Genomic DNA, 24,741 nt, shown 5'->3' on the forward strand with positions numbered 1-24,741 from the left:
CCGCCCGATAGATCGTCCGCAAAAAATTCTTGAAGGAGCACCATTTTTTTCTTTATTTTATTCATTGCGCATCTCTAGAGACGCGTCTTTCCTTCACCCCCAATACGAGAGGATGCACGGAGGAGCACACTATCGCCTCTTGCGTCCTGGAAAAAGATTAAAAGAAAACAGAAAATGCAGAGAAAGATAAGGGCAGTTGCGATAGGGTCACCCGATACATTTGTTTTTGTTTTGTTTCCGCAAGTTAAAGCTAATCTTCGACGCATGAGGCGGCACTGTGCTCTTTCACTCTCTCATACTGGGGGTGAAGGAAAGACGTTTCTTCGAAGATGCGCAATGAACAAAATAAAGAAGAAAATGGTGTTCCTTCACGAATTTTTTGGGGACGATCTATCGAACGGATTTTTGTTCTGGAAACGCCTTTGGTATCTGGTGACCGAAGAGATCAGATGTTCTCATTGGAACAACTTCGTAGCTTTTATAACTAAAAAGTTAATAAATATATTGCCTTAGGAGTCTCCCAATGCCCTAATAGGGAGTGCCCCTCAGCATATGCTATATTGCAATTGATTTCATCTCGGAAGAAGTGATAGGTATATTTTTAAAAAATAAGGTCACATTTAGCTGGGACACCCGGTATGTAAATAGCTGTATTACATCCAGTACGCCATAGCTTGGAAAGCACGGTGTACAGTCTACACAAACTCTGGGTATATATGTGACCCGGATTCGAAACCGGGCGCCAGCCGCTCTGTTTGGGTGTTTTCCCTGGGTTTTCCTCAGCCGCTTTCAGACAGATGTCGGCACCGTCCCCTGTGAAGTCGGGCCAGGACGCTGGGTCCCCCCCCCCCTCCCTGCGATAATCGTGACGTTGCCCACCTAAGCATGCTGACTACAGCAAGCAGTTGCATCATAACCACCTCCACAAAGTCTAATGTTACCAATAGCACACATGTCTCGGTTTTGAACGGCTAACCGGGTATCCGCACGAGCGTTTTTTTTGGGCGAGATCTCGGCGGAGGCGCGCGGGCGACAGCAGCGGCGTCATAGTTTCTTGGGTGCACGTGAGCAAGGTCACGTCTTCTCGTGCACTCGTATGCCGCCGAGAGAATGTGCTCGCTCCACAGAATTTCTCCGACGAGAAACGGCGTCTGCTAGCTGCGCTGCATTCAGCGCCGTCCTCCGTCGCGTTTGAGTAACTTCTCCACCGTCACTTCAGACGTCGTTCGGATGCGCTTGCCATTTCTTCCATGATATCTCGTTGGCGCGTACTTTCCTCCTCGCTCTCCTTTGCCGCTCCTGCAGATACCCGGTAAAAGACGGTCGAGATTTGTTTGAGTAATGTTTTGTGTATACGGGTGATCATTAGGCACATTCCATGCGCTGAGATACGAGCATTAGCGGACTCGTGTTCGTTCATGTAAAAATTCGTGGCTTATACACTCCACCCTAGACATTTTCTCGTCGCCATGTTAGTTATCTAGAGCAAAACGTCCCTTTGGGTTTGTTGGTACATCACGATTAAGAAAGTTTAAAAGCGTTAAAATTCTTGACAAAGGCTCAAGCACAAAGGACACAGACAGACACCGATCGTTCACTGTCAACAACCTTTCATCATGACGTGCCCTCCAAGCTTTTTAGGTCGAGAGGAAATCCCCTTTTGCTTTTAGTCAACATAATGCTTTCCGTGCTGTTATTCACATGCACGGCGCTACACAGTTGGTTCGACGTCGCCGATACCCTTCGAAAGCCCGAAGCAATGTACGGAGCCCCTGTGCGTGTGTCAGAGGCGTCGACAACCGAAAGCGCTCACCAGTACCGCGCAAGGAAGCAAATATGTGTACGGTATTAAGGTACTAGAGAAGCCACCAAGCTCTAACAATTGCAGAACAACAAACAACAACTTTATTGCGAGACGATGAATGCGGAGTTTCATCACCAGGGGCGATACTTTAACCCATTACTGGCGGTGATGCGGGGAATGAAATAATGAGCCCCTTCACAATAATGATAGAAGTCCTATGGTGCCCAGAAAGGTGAAGAGAGCATTGAGGGCAGAGCATTGGTGGGCTGGGTGTGGTCACGGAACAAGAAACTTTCTGAGAGAGAGGGGCGAGAGTCCGGTTCGCTAAGGGATCCGGAGAGTATATACCGTTCGGGAAGGTTGGTAGTGTGGGCGATGGAGAAGAATCTGCTCTACACTCTTAAAAATGAGCTTCACAGCATAGCACGCTCCTAGCCAACCATCACCTCTAATGATATCGTTATCTGCTCTGATTTGTTGAAAACAGGAGGCGTACGCCTTTTTTGTAACACTTATGCTGTTCATAATTGTCACAGAAAAGGCGTACGCCTCCCATTTTCAACAAATCAGGGTAGATAACGATACCATTCGAGATGATGGTTGTCTGAGAGCGTGCTATGCGGTGAAGTTCATTTTTAAGAGTGTAGATCAACGTCGTGCACTAAAAGGGACTCTGGCCATTAATGGGACCTGCATATACCTGAGGTTCCACCCACTTCTTGAGGTATCTAGCCAATCATAGGTTGGAATACAGTTCCGTATTATTGAAGCCATCCAGTAGTTTTACCCACCCTTATTTACTGGGTGGCACCATTTTGGAGAAACTCGATTGATTTGGGTTTAAACGGATATCACTGGTGACAGACCAAAACGACGGATTCCTCGCCCACTTTTATCAATGCCATTCTGCATGGAGAGAGGCACGTTGAGAAGGCTCATAATTGCAGAAATGGTTGCTGGCAGAAGTGATTGGTCAGGAGAGCGGCAGAAGCGATTCTTCGTAGCAGACGGCCGCCGGTATGAACTTAACGTAAGTACACTCTTAAAAATGAACTTCACTGCAAAGCACGCTCCTAACCAACCATCATCTCAAATGATATCGTTATCTGCCCTGATTTGTTGAAAATGGGAGGCGTACGCCTTTTCTGTGACAATTATGAACAGCATAAGTGTCACAAAAAGGCGTACGCCTCCCGTTTTCAACAAATCATGGCAGATAACGATATCATTCGAGATGATTGTTGGCTAGGAGCGTGCTATGCGGTGAAGTTCATTTTTAAGAGTGTAGATTGAATCGAAAATACGGAAAGAATTATGTATAAATAAAATTCAATTATATAAAGCAAAATCTTACCCATCAGAGGCGTCTTTCTTGCCATTTTCTTAGAGTAGCGCTCATAACGCCTAACGGTAGCGACGAAGCGTCTCATTTTCGCGTAAATAATGATGGCGGAGCAAAAGTTGAAGCTGCCTCTGCAAATGCGTACATGAGGATAAACAGAGTGTTTCACCTAAGGTGATAAAGAATTCTAGCTGGCGATGTACTCGCCGGAGGATTGTGGGACATTCGGCAATTACCTTCCGGAAACGTTTGCCACGATTGAGGAAGGCTTTGGACAATTTTTAATTGCGGAAAATTTATTTTTCAATTCTAAGTACCGGGGGTAGACATTTATTAGTGCTGCCGGCGCAGACCCAACAAAAACTATCCACAGTATCGCAACAGAAATAGTAAAAAAAAAAAAAAAAAACAGACACGAGCCGTTTGATCGAACGCGGGCCATTTGGTGTTTTGAAAAGAACAACAAAGAAAGCTGCTCTTGTAAATGCCGTTCTCGTAAGGAACATTTATCTGTGTGTAATCCGCTTGCTCATAAACACATTCCTCATGATAACCCACTTTTTCGCATCCAGAAAGCGGTCCAAGGGCCGCGCTGTTCACCCTAGCCCATTCGGCAACTTGATAGGTTTTCCCGCTCTTACACATAGTGAGTAAGCATGTCATACATGTCTTTCATCCCTAATCCCCAGCCCTTTTTCAGGTAATAATTGATGTCAAATAATAAGCATTTCTTTTACAAATAAATCAATCAAATAAATAAATTACATCTTTGCATGATGCTCACTGGGTGGTGCTCGTATATCGCATATCGTATCTCCTGTATCGTATATTCCTATTGTTGTTCAGACACCGACTTTGCAGTTGTTCTCTCATACTTTCGATGTCGATGAACCGTATCTTCAGCAGAAGCGGAGTTGTACGGGCCATGAAACAATGAATAAATGAGTGTACAACTTTCACTGTACATCAACATCGACACAGAAAAGATGCAGGTGACAACTGTAAAACCCGTGTCTGGCCAACTGTAGAAAAATACTAGCATCCAGAGGATGATATCAGTAGCGAACTAGTGCAGCGAATTATATCGATTTTATGTTGCTCATTGAATGGAATTTCAAATCAGGACAGCGAATGATAACATTCGGTCGGCTTTGATGTGCTTCATCGTCTACCTGCAACTACGGCCCTGTATTTTTGGCAGCGCAGGTGCTTGCGGGACCATTTTTTCCGTCCACACAACCAGGGACCATTTTTTCCGGGACCATTGTTTTCCCATGCCCCCCGATTTTCGAGATAGGGGATTTCGCAACCGGGAATATCGAGGTCCTCCAGAAAACTTCAGAAGTTCGGAACTGACTGAGGCGTGCACTCTTAGCGAAAAGAAAAGAAAACGGCGAATTCTTATTACCGGAGGCGACGACAGAATTTCTAGCATTGTTTCAGCATTACGAACATTACAGCACGGTCCTGCTTAATGTGACGAAAAACGAGAAGAAAGATGAGGGTTCTTGGTCTCAGTGTGCTTTCTACTTGCATTACACAGGCCACAACTATGCAGGCTCAGAGGATAACCCCTTTACGAGCAGCTAAGCAACCTTTTGTACTGGTTTCCAAGGCTATGCCCTAAGTCAGTGGGCCATGAAATATAATGAGAAGAGAGAGAGAGAGGAAGAGGATGCAGGAACCAGTGTGATGTCATCCACACCCCCACACTACCCATACCAGCCAGCACTATACTGCACATGCGCACCGCTTGCTCGGCGGATGGATAAGGTCCGCTCGGTTTTACCTGTGCGACAGCAGATGGCGACACAGAGTGGCATGGTTCACTGGGCTTTCAGTCGGTGTGCATGTGTACTCATATTTTATGCTTTTTTTATAAAAACGGAATGTGGTAGACATAAATTTTGTGTCTATCGATTCCTGAGATATTTTGAGACAAATTAAATGAGATTTTTTTTTGCAATGGCTATAGAAGTTTTAAAAAACCTGTTCAAAGAGGGACGAGAAAAATTGTGCATTTTTTCACATCCGTGACATCGCCGTACAATACAAACTACATGTTTCAGAATTGTTTCTGCGTTATTTAATTCATCTCGTCTTCCTCTTTATAGTGAAACTACCCGCGTCAAAATCTGCGCAGTGGTTACCGAGAAAAAGCATAAAACAAGTTCCATAGGCATACGAATAGGAAATACATTGGGATGGAGAGCTGGTATGCCCTCTTAACACATCCGTCACCAAGGGTGCGGATGAGCCTCGGATGTTAGAATTTTCAAGTACTTACAGCGCAGATGTAGAGTTGTCCTCCTTGCACTACGCCTTCGAAAGGGATTACGAATGCCGAGGCAGACTTGCCATTTCGGGATGCGCCATCTGTGCATGCAGCTGTAGACGTAGGAAACGTCTCCTCCACCAGAGCACAAAAATGAGCTCGAAAGACTTCAGCGACTGATCTCTTCGTTCCAGAAGGTTCGGAAGACGTATGAATGTGAGTGGTACCGGCAGAGACCAGGGGGCCTCCGGCGGTGCTATTTCCATAGCGACGAAGCCAGTGAGGCTCGGGCATGTCCTCTGCGCCACTCGATAGAAGTCGCTTTCATGGCGGTATCGAATTTCACTGAGGAGCCTCGTGGGACAATGTGTTCCAGCCCACTGTGGTGTCATGGGGAAGGAACTGTACCGACAGCACCGCAGAAGCTGCTTTCTCGTCCCGGAGACGGACCAGTATTGCGCTGTTGAGTGGAGACCGTCTCTTCATTCTTCGACGTCTCGTGACACCCCTGGTTTCTCACCAACCAATTGCCAAGTTGACTCTCCAAGATGTTCTCACTGTGGTGCCGTCGAAGATCTAGAGCACATTCTTCCTCATTGTCCACACTGCCAACCTCCCCGGACCGCAGTCTCCGGGTCTCTTAACCAGCTGGAGTCTCGTCCCCTGTCTCTATCAAAGTGGCTTGGCCCATGGCCAGGTCCAGCCCACCAACGCCCTGCCCTCAAAGCTCTTTTGACCTTTTTGAACACCGTAGGACTTGGATCCTTGTTGCGAAGGGGCTGATTATTTCACGCCCCGCATCACCACCAGCAATGTGGTAGAGTATTATATGTAGTGTTCCTGGTTTTAAGTTTTCTGTTCAATTCAGAGTATTTCTTGGCATATTCGAAGTGTGTTTTCGGAATCCAAGTAACTGACCCCCGGTTGGCACAAACGACGCTCAACGCAGAATTGAGTTCGCAGAGCTAGTTAAGCTCGGTTCCAGTTTCCGAGCGTTGCACCAAACCCACTCAACACTAGCGCCGCCCTCAAACTCGCGTCAAACTAAACGCTGACACTAAATCTAAAATAATACTGACATAGGTAGTTCGTCTGCTTGATGAGAATACTCACTCAGAGGGTGACAATGCACTGCAATGCATGCAGTGCTTGATGATAAGCTTGATGACAATACACGAGTGTTACTAAAGGAACCCTGCTATTGTAGAAAAGCTGGCCGCTTCCCACTTCAACCAGGATAAACTTGTACATGCCACTCAGATTGTGGGGATCAAAACTGTAGTGGGAAACATTTGTGTGTGACTACACACATAGAATGTACTATAGTGGCGAAGACTTGATTTTTCTTGTTTTGATGCTTTCGGTTTTACGTGTTAAAGGGTGCCACCTTTAGGTGAGATAAATTGGATACCTGTTAAATAAAGTTTTCTGAACATACTTCAGTGTTTGCGAATGTGCACCGTAAAAACGTATGAAATACAAGGAGAAAAGTCGTTTTGAAGGCTTAGGCATGTCACCCTCGTGTAAATAGGCGACCATTACTTTTCATCTGTGACACCTAAGTAATCGTTGTGAATAAAAGGTTTTCAGACTGAATAGATAAAAAAGTGCAGCACTATTTTTGAACCTCCAACCCTCCTGCGGGGCTCGTTTCTGTGTTCCAGTGAGACCAGACGTCAAAATTATTGGTGTTTACACCACAAATTATTGGTGTTACAGGGACACCCACAAACTTCCACCCAGCAAAACCGTCCTCATCGACGGCTCAGGACACGTAGCCGAGGCCATTCCGTCAGCCTTTTCGTCGGTTATTTGTTGAAATAAGCCGTGCGGAGACGACAACGAATGGTTTGCAGCCATTACTATGAGGAAGAATAGTGTCGACGGTTCTTCTGCGGATACAGTTGCATCTGACAAGAAGAATGGACCTTCAATCGGATTTTCAAGATCTGGTAACGGTTTTGTGTAAGCGGCCATAGTGACTGCTGTGAGGTGCCTGTGTGTGTGCGCCCAAATATTGATAATACAGAATGTGTGCTGGCTTAAGCACAGCAAAATAATGCCGCAGAGTGGGGTACGACTAAAGATGATATGAAGGCACAACTGAGGAGCAGCCAACTATCTAATTTTTTCGTCATTCTTCGTTCGCTTCGTTCGTGTTCGCCCTAGTCGAAGATAGCCACTGTGGAAGCAGCCTTACTTCGTAATTTTCTATTATCACTCGTGGCTCTGCATTACGTACTCTTTTGAAAGTTGCGTTTTATGTGATGCCGTTCCCCTTGCCTGCGAAAAAAGTATAGCTGCACACATGCAGCTCATTCTGGTAAGTTCATTCGTGTTCGGTTGTTGCCGTGTAATAAATACTTCGTATTAACGTGCGTTTATTATTTATTATTATTATTTCGTGCATTTATTATTTATTGGGCTGCCGTTGGCATGGCTGCTTTCTTTTCTGTACCGCATATCCATCTGGCTGTCATTTGATGTGCTATCACTCGCGATAAAACATAACAGACGTCGTCTGCTACGCGAGGCGTGAAGTGGTCATGTGACCTTAAAAAGCCAATAGCACGCGACACTCAACGTGGACGAACAAATATACCTAGAATTCCCTTGCCTGAACTTCGTTTTGCAAAGTGAGGGGCATAAGTGAGTGTGAGGTTTGGTGGAACGTACAGCTGCGGGCTTCCCTCTGCTGAACGCGTTTTGAGGAAGCTCGATCGCTTAGCCGTTCTTGCGGTAGTAAGCCGAGATTGGTGAAACAGGCGGTGAATGTTTCTTGGGTGTTGGAGGCTTATGTGTTTGTGTCGTCTATGTTTGTAGCTCGCCTCGGATAATTCGGATAATTCTCTTTGGTTTCGGAGTTTATTATTTTCTGAGAACTCGGAGTTTGTTTTTGGGCGCTTATTATTACGACTGGGTAACTAAACGAAAATTCTGAGAAAAAGCAACTGTTCTGAAACGACATACGCACAAAAGGAAGAGAAGCTGCCTTATTGTCATGTGTCGGAACTTGTAGCCAACGACCTCTCCATCACGATCGCGTGTCATCTCGAAATCCTGACATTCCATGACATAATCGCAAGACAGCTTTCCCTCGCATCCCATCTTACTGTCTGTGTTGCAACTACTTGCCCCTTGAAGAAGACAATTTTATGTAATCGCTGCTCCCTTCTCTACTTTGAGGAAGAGGCGAATCACGGTACACATAAAAAAAAGAAAAGAAACAGGAAACGAAAACCCTCGGCTCTGGACGTTTTCGTGGTAGAACTGCTATGCCGTTTTTAAATTCAGTGCTAGCGCCGCGAAGCAACTGTGTAAGCGGCGTACAGACGTGGACAGATGGATAGAGGACAGCAGGAAGGAGTGGGGGACAGGGGGGATAGTATGCGTCCTAGGCCGACTTCAGGGGGTACTGTGCCGACGTTCGTCTGGAAAGTCTACCGGAAAACCCAAAGAGAAACCCCAGCCGGTGCGGAGATGCAAACCCGCGTCATCTCCCAGTCTCTGCGTGAAAAGCGATCATCCTAACAACTATGCCACGAGAGGTGGTGCATATATATTGATGTGAATCGAATCTCTATACAATAGTTTATTACCATAAATAATCTCGTGCTCCTGATAGAATGCTAACTTGCCAAAAATTAACCGTAAGCTGGGCCCAAAACGCGCTCCCTTCTTGAGCTTTTATGACATCACCGGATTTGTTTTCGTTCCATAGTGCCCTTCGGGAAGCAGGTGTACAGATGCAAACGCGCGTCACCTCCCAGTCTCGGCGTGGAAAGCGGTAATCCTAACCACCATGCCACCAAGATGCTCTCGTGTTGAGTAGAGTCACCAAATAAGGTATCGTATTCAGTGACTCAAATGTCGAGGTGCCTCGATGCAAGAACCGACTTCACCCGCATCACACGGATGCTTCGCACATTGTTTAGTGAAGGACTCGTGCAATATTGATTTGAGTGAACAGAGGCACCGTTCCTTCTTACGGAGCCTGGTCAGTTGCAACAGGAACAAAAAAAAAAATGTCATGCGACCGGATGGTGAATTAAAACGAACTCTCCGGTTAGGAACATCGAAAAATTTATTTGAATGAGACTTTCACGTAGCAGTCTACACTACGAAAGTGTCTTTCAAGTAAATTTTATTGATGTTCCTAACCGTTACTAGTTCCTGGATCCTGGTAACCCGGGATGCAAAGCTATTACGGCATAGAAGGAAACGACTCCGCAATTAGTGTGCAAGAAATTGTTTTCTTGTTGCTTTCGTTTACGGGAATCCTCAAAAGCGGAGTTTGCTTTAAAGTTGTACCAATTCCTTGCTTTTCGTTTTAAAAACTTCTTATTTCTTCGGGTAGATCGGAAACCCTAGTTATAAGCCACAAAAAGGAAGTCCATCTTAGTCCGTTGTGCAAAATCACATCAAGAACGCACACATAATCATATAACGTACACCACACACGTGTCAACGCATTATATTTCCTCATCTATGGGCCTGTTGCTCTGGGCCAGGTGGCGCGAGTGAGCAGCAACATCAGCGCCCCAAATCATGCAACACTCCCCGGTTTAGCAGACGACGCGGCACTTTAAAGTACACGGTTTCAAGTTGTTCGCGCTTTTCAAGAAGCACCGCTTTTTCTGTTGATTTCCTACAGGTTTTGTAGCTTCCTTGGCACCATACCGTTTGATACACCATGCAAAACCCGCTGATGGAACTCCTTACTGTTGAGATCCGCGGCCGTTTGGGTCCGAAATGGCGCTGTGCAAACTTCACTGCAACAGCCCTATACGCTGTTAAGACAGAACTTCACCACATAACACACTTCTACTTCGCAGTCGCTCCTAACGACACCGTCCACCTCGCGATTTGTTGAAAATTGGATAGATCTCCCCATTCTCGACAGATTGCACGTTGCCTAATGTGGAACGATGTTCCGCCTTTGGCAGGCAGGAGATGTTGTGCTGTCACGCCAGTTTTCAGGAGACCCCATAGATGGCGGCACGCGGAATCTCTCAGATTGGAGGGTTACCAGATTGGGCTATAAACTGCCAAATTGGGCTACTTTTTGTGACAGTTGGCGGGATATTTATCATCTTGGCTATTTGGCTATTTTTGGGCTATTCCAGCGTTTCACGCCACGTGCGTTCGGACAACAGCACATGACCACACGACGATTGTCACACTAAACTTTTTTATACCCTTTTGAATGTAAGGTTCGTGCAACACAACTCACACCCCTTTCAGTGCAAACGCTTATAGGTGTAATGAAGTACACCTACCTCTCAGGGTGCATTTCACAACACTTTCAAATGTTTACACATAAGAGGGTGTGAGTTATGGTACACCCACATTACCTCTGAAAGGGTGTGACGTCAACTTAGCGGGTGTGCAGCTTGTTGTTCTACACTGGTAATTGGACGATACCCCTACTGATTCAATTTTTGGTGTAAATCAACACCCTTAAGCAATGGCATAACTATATACTTGCCTGTCGTGCGAGCATCTGCAAATTCGATAGCCCTGCTCGCATTCAAGTCAAAACGAAGGGTGAGGTGTCTATACAAAAAAAAAAAAAAAAAAAAAAGAACACGGAAGTGAGGAATGCTTGGTGTATCAACTCATCATCAAGACAACGCTTGTGTTTCTTACTGGTTTTGGTATGAAGGAGAATGAAGACTCAGTGTACGCGCCATTCATATTCCACAACAATGTTAAACACTTTACAATAAGGCAAAACACCCTTAAAGCATTACACCCTTTGCACACCTTCAACACACCAATGCAGCACGCGCCCTGGATGGGCATGCCGGGAACTGCTGTGCAAAACGCCAGCTACGGTGCATGCACTAGTTCGACGGCGACGACGATCAGAGACGATAAGCAAATCGCTGTCGATTTGCACAGCATTTTCCAGCACGTGCTGTTCCCCGGAACTTTTTCAAATGGCCACACCCACTATGAGAGGATGGCTCGAAGGGGTGTAATATGAGAGTGATCTGGGTGTATATTGCAAAGTACACCCTTCTTACACTAGCATAGGTGTAAAAAAATAGTGCGTACATTCCATTAAAGCAGTTACGTTCAGCAGCTTTTGTTCGTCTACAATCGGAATTTCGGAGTGTAAAGGAACCATTTCCCCTACGACTTGATTGTTCTCCTGAAAGTGCTGATTTGAATAAGTTGCGCAAACTGGAGAGAGTACGTGGTGCCTTGAGATCGCTGGTGTTCCATTATTAAAAGCCCCAAAACTAATGGAGTTGAAATATTAAACACTAACCATATACAGGTCTGTGCACACGGCGAGCGTATAACCGGTCGTTCCAAGCACAAATTTGCCGGGCCCGCGGCAACGCGAGTTGCTAACGTCGTTCACACGCGCTTTTGCGTAAAGCTGCCACTTCTATGGGGGTCGTACTACTTACACAGGCCTGTATATCAGACCTTAACTGTATATCATGCCGCCCCCGGCTTGGTGTCGTTGAAAGGGACCTTTATTTACATAAGCAATGAAGGGTATATACCGGGTGTCTCAGTTAAATCCCCGGGCTAAATAATTCGCGAACCGGTGCACCAATCGAATAACTTTCTGTTTTACAAGTATCTGTCCAATTACCGCCTACAAGATGCGCACCGCGTGAATGAGCGGGAGGCGCTCATTATTTAAATAAAAATTCAAATGAGTTTCGTGAAAAAAGCTAACTTCTAAAGCAGGGCGCCGTCGGCATTAAAATGGGTACTACCCCTTTTGGGACCTTCAGTGGACACCTTTTAGAGAAAAATCTGCCACCGAAGCGGGTCATTTGTTGCAGTAATTAATTGGTTTCGGTTTACGTATTTTTGTCCCGGCTGGTCGCGGCGAAGCGCAAAAGGATGTAATTCATTGGTGTAAGGACGTAATTCATTGGTGGACATGGGAGTGAAAGAGCGTCCTTTTGCGCTTCACCGCGACTAGCCGCGACAAAAATATGTAAACCGAAACCAATTAATTACTGCAACAAATGACCCGCTTCGGTTGCAGATTTTTCTCTAAAACGTATCTACTGAAGGTCCCAGAAGGGGTAGTACCCATTTTAATGCCGACGGCGCCCTGCTTTACAAGTTAGCTTTTTTAACGAAACTCATTTGAATTTTTATTTAAATAATGAGCGCCTCCCGCTCATTCACGCGGTGCGCATCTTGTAGGCGGTATTGGACAGATACTTGTAAAAAAGAAAGTTATGCGATTGGTGCACCGGTTCGCGAATTATTTAGCCCGGGGATTTAACTGAGACACCAGGTAGAAGATATGTGGTGCATCATATGTGATTCAACACATCTTGCGGTTCATGTTCCAATTTAGAACACCGGTTGGCATATGGAATGACATCATGTAACTATGCACTTAGTGAAAGTTAGCAGGCTCAAAACGTTATACAAGGCACCGTAGGGAGAAATTCGAGTAGATATGTGAGTAGTTCAGTAGGCGATAATTCGATATCAGCCATGGAGTAAGAATTCGACCTTCTTCAGACCGACACAGAAGAACTCCACAGAGAAACAACTGCTCACTTCTAGACTAACGTTGCAAACGCTACAAATAGTGCAGGTCAAAATATGTTTCCGAAACTGTCAGGTCTCTGTCTAAGCCTTCTTTCCTTGCCATTTTCTAACGTGGCAGTCGAACGCGTATTCAGCCATGTCACGTTAACGAAATCAGACTTGAGGAATAAGGTGACACATGACATGCTCGAGAACATTCTTCACGTTAAATTCGCCTTGCCGACAAATGGACTGTAAAGACTTCGTGCCATCCGACGTCTTCATGAACAAGTTTACAAGCGAACTAATGCATCCATAATATGAGTGCCAAATTTGAGAGTGCCACAGAATTCCGCATGCAGAGATGCGGAATTCTGTGGCACTCTCAAATTTGACTTTCGATTAACTTATACTGAGTGTGTCAGACCAAGAGCAGTAAGAAACACAGGCGTTACCTTGTTGCAGAGTTAATACACCACGCAACTCGTCACTTGACTCTTGTTTTTGTGTATAATCGGATTATACTTAGACAGCTCACCATCCGTTTTGTTTCAGAGGCGAGGAGTACCCTCGAATTCGCGGAAGTTCGCGCGACAAGCAATACAGTATTTGTTTTCTCTTGGAAAGGGAAGGCTAGTTCCTTTTGAAGCTTTCTGGACTGTGAGCTTTTCCATTTCTTTGTTTGCTTTATTTAAACCACCGCGCTCTGTGTCCGTTATGGGAATTACCAGAAACGGGTACAGTGGGGCAACAGGGAATGAAATAGTTATGTGGTGGCCACTCTCTATAGTTACGGGTCCGATAATGGTACCGACACCAGCCCCCTACACACACACACACAACTCTCGCAAAATGTTTCAAAATATGATTTGAAGATGATAAAGGCAACTTCAAGCTCCCAATAAACATCCATGCGTCGTCTCGATCTCAAAGCTGTCAATATCCCACGGACGTCTACTGTACGTTTGTGGGATGTTCGTGGAATGTGCAACAGGGGAAGATTTTTTTTTTGTCCCCTGGACGTACAGATGATGTCTATGGGATTTGTGGCGTGTTCCCTGGGACGGTCCAACCTCCGAGTCAGGATATGACATGGATGTTCAGGGGACGTCTCTGGTTTGCTGGGGGGCTTCTACGGCCGGAGTGAATGGCCGCTTTGTTAGAGTGTGGAGGGGATTATGTGAACGTAGTGATCTAGGCTCCAGACCGGTTACAGAAAAATGGAAAGTTCACGAACACGTGGACGAAACGGGACAACAGGCAAGAGCATAGCGAAAGATAAGGAGGTTAGTGGTTACGTGGGGAAAATTCCAGAACGGGCAAAGGGGTTTTTTTTAAATATTTGTAATACAAAGTTGTGGCATGCAATAAAGAAAGCAGAAAGCAGTGGCCATGCAGAACATAACAGATGATGATGGAGATAGAAGGGAAAAGCATATTTTATTTGTGTGTAGTGTTTCTAGGGTGCCTTGTGATTTGTTGATACCGGACGGGTGAAGAGCGTTGAACTTGTATATGAGATAAGACTCCCTATCACGTCTGTCACGTGTGGATCTAAACCCGGTTTCTAGAATATATAGTTTAATGTTGTCAAAATTGTGACCAGGAACGTTAAAGTGTTCGGCGACTGCTTTGGGGAGTTTGTTGGACGTGTCGGTTCTGTGTCCGCTAACGCGGTTGTTCATTTGTTGGCCGGTTTCACCAATGTATTCCATAGAGCAGTCGCCGCATTCAATGCGTATATGACATTGGAGTTTGTGCATGTGAATGCGTGGTTAACGGGGTGGGTGTAATTGCTCGCAGAGCTTTTGATGGAGTTAGCGTGTTGAATGTGCTTGCATGTTTTGCAGTGCGGGAGGTTGCAGGGTCGTGTTCCCGTGTACGGGTGCTCGTTTTGCTGATTTTGGCATTGACCAAGGAGTCTGCTAGGTTTTTTGCGCATCGGTATGTCACCTGTATTGGATGGGTGAATATATTGCTAAGTCGGTCACTGCTTTGGAGGAGGGGCTCGTGCTTCTGTAGAATGGCTTTGATGTTTGGAAGTGCGTTGGAATATCTTGTGATGAAGCTTATTTGGCACGCGTCAGGATTTTTTCGGTTTTCCAGAACCTCGTTTCGATCGAGTGTGAGTGCCTTGCGACGGAATTCGGTTAGGAGGGAGTCTGGATAGTCCCTTTGGGCAAGTGTACTGCAGAGTTCGTCAAGCTTCTCAGCGTAATCTGTGTCGTTTGAACAAATTCTGCGCAGTCTTACACTCTGCCCATTAGGAATTCCAACCTTACAGTGACGCGGGTGGTGACTCTTGAAGTGAAGGTATTGTTGTTTGTCAGTTGGCTTTTTGTACAGGGTTGTGGTGAGGTTGCCGTTGCCTAGTGATATTGTGGTGTCGAGGAAGTTAATTAAGTGAGTTGATGTGAATTTTATCTTGCTATGCGCGGTGTTCAGTAGGTCTACGAACTTTTGAAATTCATGTTCCCCGTGTTTCCATATTATCATTATATCATCGATGTATCGAAGGTACACAGTGGGTTTTAATGAGAGCGCGCTGAGAACTTTGTTTTCTAAGAACCCCATGAAGATATTTGCGTATGTGGGTGCAACAGGTGTGCCCATACTTGTACCGTGTACTTGTAGGTACACTGTTAAAACAGATCTTCACCGCATAGCACGCTCCTAGCCAACCATCATTCCGAATGATATCATTCTGTGCATTGATTTGGTGAAAATGGGAGGAGGCGCCTATCTGGGACAGATTATCTTGTCCCAGATAGGCGCCTCCCCCCTGTTTGAACATATCATGACACAGAATGATATCATTCGGAATGGTTGGCTAGGAGCGTGCTATGCGGTGAAGCTCTGTTTTAACAGTGTAGTATTCGCCATTGAACTCGAAGTAGTTCAGTTTAAGGACCAAGTCCATTAGAGCGAGTATGGTTTCCGTGTCTTTTCTGGCGTTTGTTGTAGAAAGGGTATTGCAGAGGGCTGTGATCCCCTCGTTGTGTGGGATGTTAGTATACAGTGATGTCACATCCAGCGTGGCTAGTATTGTGTCCCTATCAAATGTACGAGTGTTGTTTATATCTCTGATTATTCTGGGGAGGTGGGGTGTGTCTTGTACATGCGATGGCAGTGTTGTCGGAATATGGTTTAAATAGTAGTCAAGGAATTTCGAGAGTTTTTCTGTTGGTGTGTTGTTATTTGATACAATTGGCCTGCCGGGGATGTCAGCCCTATAGAGCTCGTTGGCGTGTACCTTGTGGATTTTGGGCAGTAAATAGAAACGACCTGCGCCTGTGTTTGATGGGGTGAGATATCTGAGGTCATCACGTGTGATGAGCTTTCGTCCGTGGAGGTCCTGTATGGTATGGGTTATTAGCGCCGTGTATGCGGCGTGTTATATGCGGCGACTGCTTTATGCAATACATTGGTGAAACCGGCCAACAAATGAACAACCGCCTTACCGGACACAGAACCGACACGTCCAACAAACTCCCCAAAGCAGTCACCGAACACTTTAACGTTCCTGGTCACAATTTTGACAACATTAAACTATATATTGTAGAAACCGGGTTTAGATCCACACGTGACAGACGTGATAGGGAGTCTTATCTCATATACAAGTTCAACGCTCTTCACCCGTCCGGTATCAACAAATCACAAGGCACCCTAGAAACACTTCACAAATAAAATATGCTTTTCCCTTCTAGCTCCATTATCATCTGTTATGTTCTGCATGGCCACTGTTTTCTGCTTTCTTTATTGCATGCCACAACTTTGTATTACAAATATTAAAAAAAAAACCTTTGCTCCTTCTGGAATTTTCCCCACGTAACCACTCACCTCCTTATCTTTCGCTATGCTCTTGCCTGTTGTCCCGTTTCGTCCACGTGTTCGTGAACTTCCCATTTTTCTGTAACCGGTCTGGAGCCTAGATCACTACGTTCACATAATCCCCTCCACACTCTAACAAAGCGGCCATTCACTCCGGCCGTAGAAGCCCGTACGGACCCTTTCTTCCCTCCGGGCTGTTGACCCACAATTCGCATGAACCTTTAAACACGTCACACCTAACCCTTTAAGTACCATGCCACTGATGAGGACGGTGCCCAGTTAAAGAACAGTCTCTGTTCGAAATATCGGCGGCTTCTGTCCTGAGGCAACTCCATTCCTACATGCAATTTGAGACAGACCAAATGCCACCAAAGTCAAAGCTATGCCACCTTTTATTTGTATGGTGAACAACTTACTGAACAATAGACAGTTTAACTCAAGTGTTAACTCAAGTTTAACTGAAAACAATATTTGAAAAAAGCCGTTCATTTCACGATTTCTATTTTGTGTTCGTTTGTTTACGTATAATGCCGGTCACATCAATTTCCCAAGCAGGAGAGGCTCCGCGTTAATGAGTCAGGACATCACAAGGGAATACAACCGCAACCAAATAATACAATAACAATTACACGCAAGAAGAAAGGTAAGGTTATAGAACGGAAACAAATAAAAATAACATACTTTCGAGCCACCGTTCATTGCATATTATTATACCAAGATTAGCTCGCTAATGTTGCCGGATAAATTTAGGTCGCACAAAAGTAAATATTTCGGATATTTTACACCCCTATGCTCAAGTCACTCCTTTGGGAAAGTGGTGTTACAGGCCAAAACACTGTAGGAATAACGGAGAAATCCTTCGTAGAACCCCTGCTCTGTCGCGCTTTTTCTATCGTTCTCTCTACACATCGGCAGGCTCCACTAGCGGCGCAGAGAGTAGTCAGCAGGAGAGCGAGCAGAGAGGAGGCCGTGGCTGCAGTATCTTGTTCGTTATAATACTCAAAAGCAGCTATGTTTGACACTTTTTCATTTGGAATAAAAGTGGGGAAAACTTCTGTGGGACCGCTCTGCTGACACTATGGTAATGACCACTCGGAGTCGTGTCCTCTTACGTTGCTACGCAGCCAGATACTAAGCGAACTGTAACGCCTTTGCGAGACTGTTTGACCCTCTTGGGCTTCTTGCTTCGCTTTTCGTCCGCGCAAAACTCCTGTTTCAAGATCCGTTGCGGCGGAATAGCACGTGGGAGGAAACTGTACCTGAGGACGTCACCATGTCTTCAACGGAAGGTGACGGCCCTTAAAGAGCGCCTGCAGAAACGAGCTGCCCTGCAACAGGGGTGCCCCGCGGGGCTTCAGATGACCCTGACAACTGTCACCGTTGGCAGCGTAGCCTCCAGCAAACATGACAATCCTTAGAGAGATGGGAACGCTTACCGCACAGGAAACTGCGGCCTTCTCCCTGTAAGATATCTCTCGCTTCCTCGGGAGTCAAGGAAGCATTACTGTTTTCGACCAGATGTTCACGTGACTTACACAACACGCATGATGTTTCCGAGATGCTTGCTGTGAGTGTCGATGCTGAGGCCGACAGTAGAGTTCTGGATGTAGAGGTGTACGGCTAGTCTGACCCTCTTCGGATTTGTTCCCGACATTCAATTTCTGTCTCCATAACTCCTAACTGCCGGGAACTGACGATTTCCGGGTTTCGGCACCAATGTTACAAGAAGAGGGGGGGATATGTTTAATCCAAAGTAAAAAAGAGAGAAGGGAAAGGTTAGCCACGGTGTAGGCTTGCTATTCAATAAAGCTTTCAAGCAAACAAAAGAAAACACAAACAGCTGGGATACAGAAAATTATCAGAAAATTCAGAAGAAACAGCTCCTTCACTAATCGTTGCGCATAGGACGCATCAGAGAATGCCCAGGGGTTTAGATTCCCGAAGGAATCGTGTCAGCGCAGACGTGACTTCAGCGTGCTGCGTAGGGCCAAGTAGCACCGCGAGGGAAAGCTCTCGGTAGCCTAGATGAGCAAGGCGGCGCCGGAGACTCAATCGGTGATCTTCGTACCGCTGGCAGGCAATCAGGATGTGTTGCACATCGGCTTCTACGTTGCACGTTGGGTAAAGAGGTGATGGGTGCTGATCCATCTTAAACAGGAGGAGAGGAGTTCGTGCCACATTCAGCCGCAGCCGATGAAGCAAGGATTCCTCGATGCGCGGGATGCGGCCAGGCACAGCATATGTCATTAAAGGGTCAATGGATTTAACGAAGGCATTGGTTCGTATAGCTTCTTGCTGAAAGAGCTGTGTGCGGTTGGCAGTGAAGCGGCGGATTTCCAGGTGGCACATAGAGTGCGCAGGGAGAAAGGCAGTTGGTTGGCAAGCGTCGTGGGCTTGCCGAGCAAGAGCGTCAGCACGATCATTGCCTGAAATTCCGACATGGCTCGGAATCCATTGGAACACCACTTCGTCTCCCAGTGAGACAAGTACAGAGTGCAGGGCGATGATCGTGGTGTAGGTGTCAGTGATGACTGCGGCAGAGTAAGAGGCCAGCGCCTCCAGAGCCACTTTACTGTCGGTGAGGATAGACCAGGCCCTGGGCGCACACGAGGAGACATGTCTCAAAGCGGCCAGTAGTGCGAATGCTTCGGCCTCAGCAGATGACATAAGAGGGAGCTTGAAGCCGTGCTCAGCTCCATCCTCTGGGATGCAGAAGGCAGCAGACGACTCAACTAGAGAAACTGAAGCATCGGTGTATATTTGGGTTCGATGCCGGTGGTGACTGTAGATGTGGAACAAGGTCACTTGGCAGGCCACAACTGTTGGCACAACCTTCTTTTTCCTAAGGCCCGGAATTGACGTTTGTACAGTGGGGTAGTGAAGTGTCCACATGGGTGGCGCAAAGGAGGTCCGGGCGGAGGTCGAGGTTGAGGGGATGTTGCTTCGTAAACGGCAAATAGCTTGACCGAATGCAGATGCGGGATAACGTTGCGCAATGTCACAGAGGTAATGGGCTGGATGGCAGGCAAGATACGTGTGTACGCGTGTAAGGCGACACTATCGCGAATAATAAGCAGCGATGGCTCGCGTGCCTCCGCCAAAACAGAGAAGGTTTCCGTTGTCTCTGGCACTCCCAAACAGAGACGGAGGCTTCTGGCTTGAATATTGAGCAGGTCCTGCTCGCGAGTGTTGGAGATCCCATAAAGGACAGGCAGGCTATAGCGCATAACGCCAAGCAACAGGAAGCAGTGCACATGATGGAGGTCAGTACAGGACGGGCCCCATGTGGATCCACAGAGGTGCCGGAGCACATTACAGTAGATGCGGGCGCTAGCAGAAAGGGAGTTGATCTGCCGCGACCATGTCAGTCCCCTATCAATGATGATGCCTACATACCGATAATGCGAGACGTAGGTCAGTCTAGAGCCAGCTAGCAGTAGGGGGTACTTGGTGAAGGAGCGGCGCGTGAATGCCATAGCTACTGTCTTAGCCGGCGAGACAGACAACCCACGGTCAGCAAGATGTGCCACAAGAAGGTCTAAGGCATGTTGCAGACGATGCTGAATGGCATCACTGCGCGCTGCAGAGGTCCATATGCAAATGTTATCGGCATAGATCGTGATATGGGTATGCTTGGGCAGAAGAGATGGGAGATGTGCCAGGATGACATTAAACAGGAGCGGGCTGAGGACGCTCCCCTGTGGAACTCCACGATGCACAAAGTAGTTGGCACTGTCACCGTCTGCTGTGCGTACGAACAGAGACCTGTCAGAGAGGAAGGCTTTTGCAACCAGGTAAGGGTACAGTCGCCCACACCAGCTTCTTGAAGCGACGCGACTACAACATTATGGAGAACACTGTCGTATTCTTTCGCTACATCCAGAAAGACAACGGCCGTTAAGAGCCCATTAGACTTTGCTGGCTGGATGGAGGAGACGAGAGCGATGACATTGTCAATCGCGGACCGCGCTTGCCAGAAACCAGCCATAGCTTCAGGAAAGAATCGGGTGCTCTCAAAATACCAGTTCAATCATGCGGATACCATCCGTTCCATAACCTTCCCGACACAGCTGGTGAGAGCAATTGGGCGGAAGGCATCAATGACGTGTGGAGACTTGCCTGGCTTCAGGAGCGGCACTATGATTACGTTCTTCCATTCTGCTGGGAAAACACCATCTCGCCACCAATTATTGTAGAGTCTAAGGAGTGCGTGTCGGCCATGGAGGGGTAGATTTTGGAGGGCCTTGTACGTAATACAGTCAGGCCCAGGAGAGGTGTGAGGGGGTGATTTCCTTGGGGCAGCTTCCAACTCAGTGAAAGAGGACGGAACATCCAGACATTGCTCCTGCGAGGATTCCAGGACGACCGGAATGGCACGAGCTGACGATCCCTGCGACATCGAAGCTGTCGTTAGACGTGCACAGTATTCGTTTGCAACGTCGATTTCCGAGCGTGAGGTTGCTAGCGCGAGTGCTTGAAAAGGGCGCCGTTGAGCAACAGGTGTGGAGAGTGCCCTGAGTATGCTCCATATTCTGGAAAGTGGCGTCCGCCGAGAGAAAGAGCTCGCAAAGCGCCGCCAGCGGTTTCTTGCAAGGGTGGCCAGGTGTCTCTGTATGGCCTTCTGAATGCGTCGCGCTTCAGCGATGTGACACGGGAGACCGGAACGACGAGCTTTCCGTTCAGCCCGACGACGAATAGCACGCAACCGTTCATACTCTGCATCAATAGCTGAGAAGGCGATGGGGACACTGCGCGTCGTTGTGGTGCGAGTCATCGCATCGGTTATGACTTCAGCAAAGGAGGAAGAAGTCAGATGCTCTGGCTGCTGGTCTCTGAAGGCCAAATCTAGGGTGGACCGAAAAGCGTTCCAGTCGGAGCTCTTGATGCAGCGTGTAAGTGGAGAGCGCTGCGCACCACGAATGTTAATCAGCACAGGGAGGTGATCGCTGCCAAGGAGTTCTGCACCAACTTGCCACGAGAAGCGCCGCGCTATAGATGAAGACACTGCCGTAAGGTCCAAGCACGAAGACAGGCGCATGTGAATGAACGTTGGTGACCCATCATTGAGGAAGCACAGATCCAAACGCGCAAACAGAGGCGCTACCTGCCGGACCCTCGCATCAGAGCGCGTACTTCCCCAGATAACGTTGTGGGCATTAAAGTCCCCGCAGAGCACGTAGGGAGGAGGAAGAGAGTGAAGTATTTCTTCGAGACTGTCTGTGTTGAAGGCTGACGCCGGCGGCAAGTAAAGAGACAGAACGGTGACGCCCATAGAGCCCAAACGAACTGTGCAGCTGACGCACTCTCCTCTGCCATTCGTTTGCAAGGGTCTATGTATGACGGGTACGTCAGAGCGAACGAAGAGGGTTGCAGAGCTTTGACCTTCACCAGGATTGGAGACGCACGTTGTATAGCCAGATAAGCGAAAAGACTCGGATATCCTGCATTCGGAGATGCATACCAAGGGAACTTGTGCCGCCACACGAACTGGCGGAAATCGGGGAGCTTAGACGGCAAACTCCTCGAATTCCACTGAAAGATGGTAGTTGACTTGTACTCCACTGCAGCTAAGCCAGCTCATGCACTGTTCGCTGAACATTCTCAGACAGTCCCTGCCCACACAATCAGTAAGGAAGGAACAGTAGCAGGTAGGGAGAAGAAGAGACAGAAGACAGAAGAGAGAAGGGGGGACAAAGTATGGCCGATGTGGAGGTAGTGTTATGACGAGCTATGCCGTTGCTTGCGGCCTCTTCGAGGCGACACCAGCATCCACCGAGCAGCATTTCCGTCCGCAATGTCGGACGAATCTATGTCGCCCGCAGACGTCAGCTCTTCATTAATAAGGGTGTCGCTCGAGTGCTCCAAGGGGTCGCTACGACGACCTCAGTCGGTGACGTCGATGGCTTCCGCTTCGAAGAGCCGTCACGGTGGTCCATAGTGTCCGCCCACGAGGATGAACTCATGCACTCAACCTCGCCGGCGCATAAAGCAGGAACCAAAGATGCCGCTTGGGTCACTGGTTCCCGTGGAATGTTCCGATCACCAGCGTCAGCATTCACAGCTCTCACGATTTCTGGTGCGGGAAGATTCGGAGGGCTGCACTCGGGGTGAGCCGCCGGCACACATGGTACACTGGCACTGGGGTGTTCATTCACCACCTCCACATCCTCATCAGCACTGTGGTGCATTAGCTCCGTCCCTTGATCCTAAGTAGCTACACCAGCCGCATAAGACAGAGGACAAAAGGTGGCTTCATGTCCAAACCGTCGACAAGTGCTGCATTGGGGAACGCTGCAGTCCCGACGAATATGTCCCAGGCGTTTGCATCGCAGATAAAGTTGAGACCGATCTTTGCACAGGACTAACACTTGACTGCCACGGATATTAATTAGATGGGGGACGTCCTCAGGTGTGATATCTTTCTTCGGGCGAAGCTTTACAGCTCGGGAAAGAGAACCAACGTTCCCCGACTCAGGGTCGGACCAGGTGATCTTAGCTGTCTCCTCGACGTTGCCGTAGTTCACAAACGCTGCTCGTATATCGTGCTCCTTTACAGCAGCAGGAACCCAGTTCAATCGCAAATGAAGAACTGGATTCGTGGCCCCTAATACGACACACTTCTTGCCCTTAACTGTGAGCGCACGGTGAGACAAGAAGCTTGTTTTCGCTGCAGGAGTTCTAAACTGCAAGAGCCAGACGTGGTTGTAGTAGTACTGCCCCAGATCTTCTACGTCAGAGAATTGGAGAAGGGGCCGAAGAGCGAGCTTGAAGTCCGTCACAGTGTAAGACCTACCGGTGACATCGGCATGGAGAACGGAGCAGAGACTGAAGTCCACAGAGGCGGAGAACCGAGGGAGAATAATTTTGTAGTCGTCAGAGGGTTGCACAGAGTCAGTGGAAATAATAGGACGGGAATTAGAAACAGGGGTCTGGAAAACCTGGCCATGGGCCATTGGAATTGCGGAGCTCGGGGAGAGCGTGACCGCCATATTCGAGCTGCTGCTGTGCTGTCAAGAAGAGGAATGAAGACGTTCGTAAGGGAAGACTCGCTACCGTTTTAATGACAGTAACGATATTTTTGTATTTCATGTCAGTTATGTCTTTGTGCTTTCCGCATACCACGAAACACAACTCGTCAAGATGCTGCATTAATTCATCGAATGCCACTGGATGTGACTTTTGCAGCTCAGTGGCATTACTGCTTGAAGCAAGTTGACTACCCCAGAAGCTGTCACTGCGGTGCTCTAGAAGATTCAGAGCACATTCTTTTTCATTGCCCACACTACCAACCTAACCGAACCGCGCTCTACGGGTCTCTTAACCATCTGGACTCTCGCCCCCCTCCTCCCTCTCATTGCACAGAATGATACCGTTATCATACCTGATTCGTGGAAAGCACAAAACGTATGCTTTTTTGTGACAATTATCATAACTACGTAAGTGTCACAAAAAGGTGTACGCCTCCTATTTTCAACAAATCAGGTAAGATAACAATGTCATTCGAGTTTATGGTTGGCGAGGAGCGTGCTATGCGGTGACGTTCTGTTTTAAAAGTGCAGGGTACAATAATTTTAAAGTACAAAGAACAAGGCTACATACCAGAAGCTGCCCCAACAGCGAGGACAATCGCCATGTAAAACATCATTCTGTCGTCTCTAGGATTACAGAGCTTCGATGCGTGCCGACTCCCCAAGGTTTTTTTCCCCTCGTTGTGAGCTAAAAACAACGGTCGCGATTGTATTTAAGGAGCGTACGCCTACACTCGTATAGCAATTAGTTAGAAAAACCTGTACTGAAATATTCGCAGTTAATAATTGTCCAAAGTTGATGACATAATGGATTAGCTATAACATCAATTTTAATTATCCTGTCACGCTCATCATACGATGGAAATTAACGTTCTGAGGCTGGACAACGACACACAAGAACAATGAAACAAGGAAGTCGCTGAAAGGGTTAGCCAGCTGCAGG

General features: G+C 47.3%; 1 protein-coding gene across 1 annotated transcript in view; it reads right to left on the reverse strand.

Annotated features, from left to right (window-relative positions):
* Positions 1–24,470, reverse strand: part of LOC135375728 (thrombin inhibitor savignin-like) — a 73,886-nt gene extending 49,416 nt beyond the window's left edge. Inside the window, exon 1 of the mRNA XM_064608399.1 lies at positions 24,370–24,470. Within this exon, the coding sequence (XP_064464469.1) occupies positions 24,370–24,415 (46 nt within the window). The 5' untranslated portion in view covers positions 24,416–24,470. The remainder of the gene's footprint in view (positions 1–24,369) is intronic.
* Positions 24,471–24,741: the final 271 nt, after the last annotated feature.

The sequence above is a fragment of the Ornithodoros turicata genome, chromosome 1 (genome assembly GCF_037126465.1).
Source record: "Ornithodoros turicata isolate Travis chromosome 1, ASM3712646v1, whole genome shotgun sequence".
In the NCBI taxonomy this organism is placed as follows: domain Eukaryota; kingdom Metazoa; phylum Arthropoda; class Arachnida; order Ixodida; family Argasidae; genus Ornithodoros; species Ornithodoros turicata.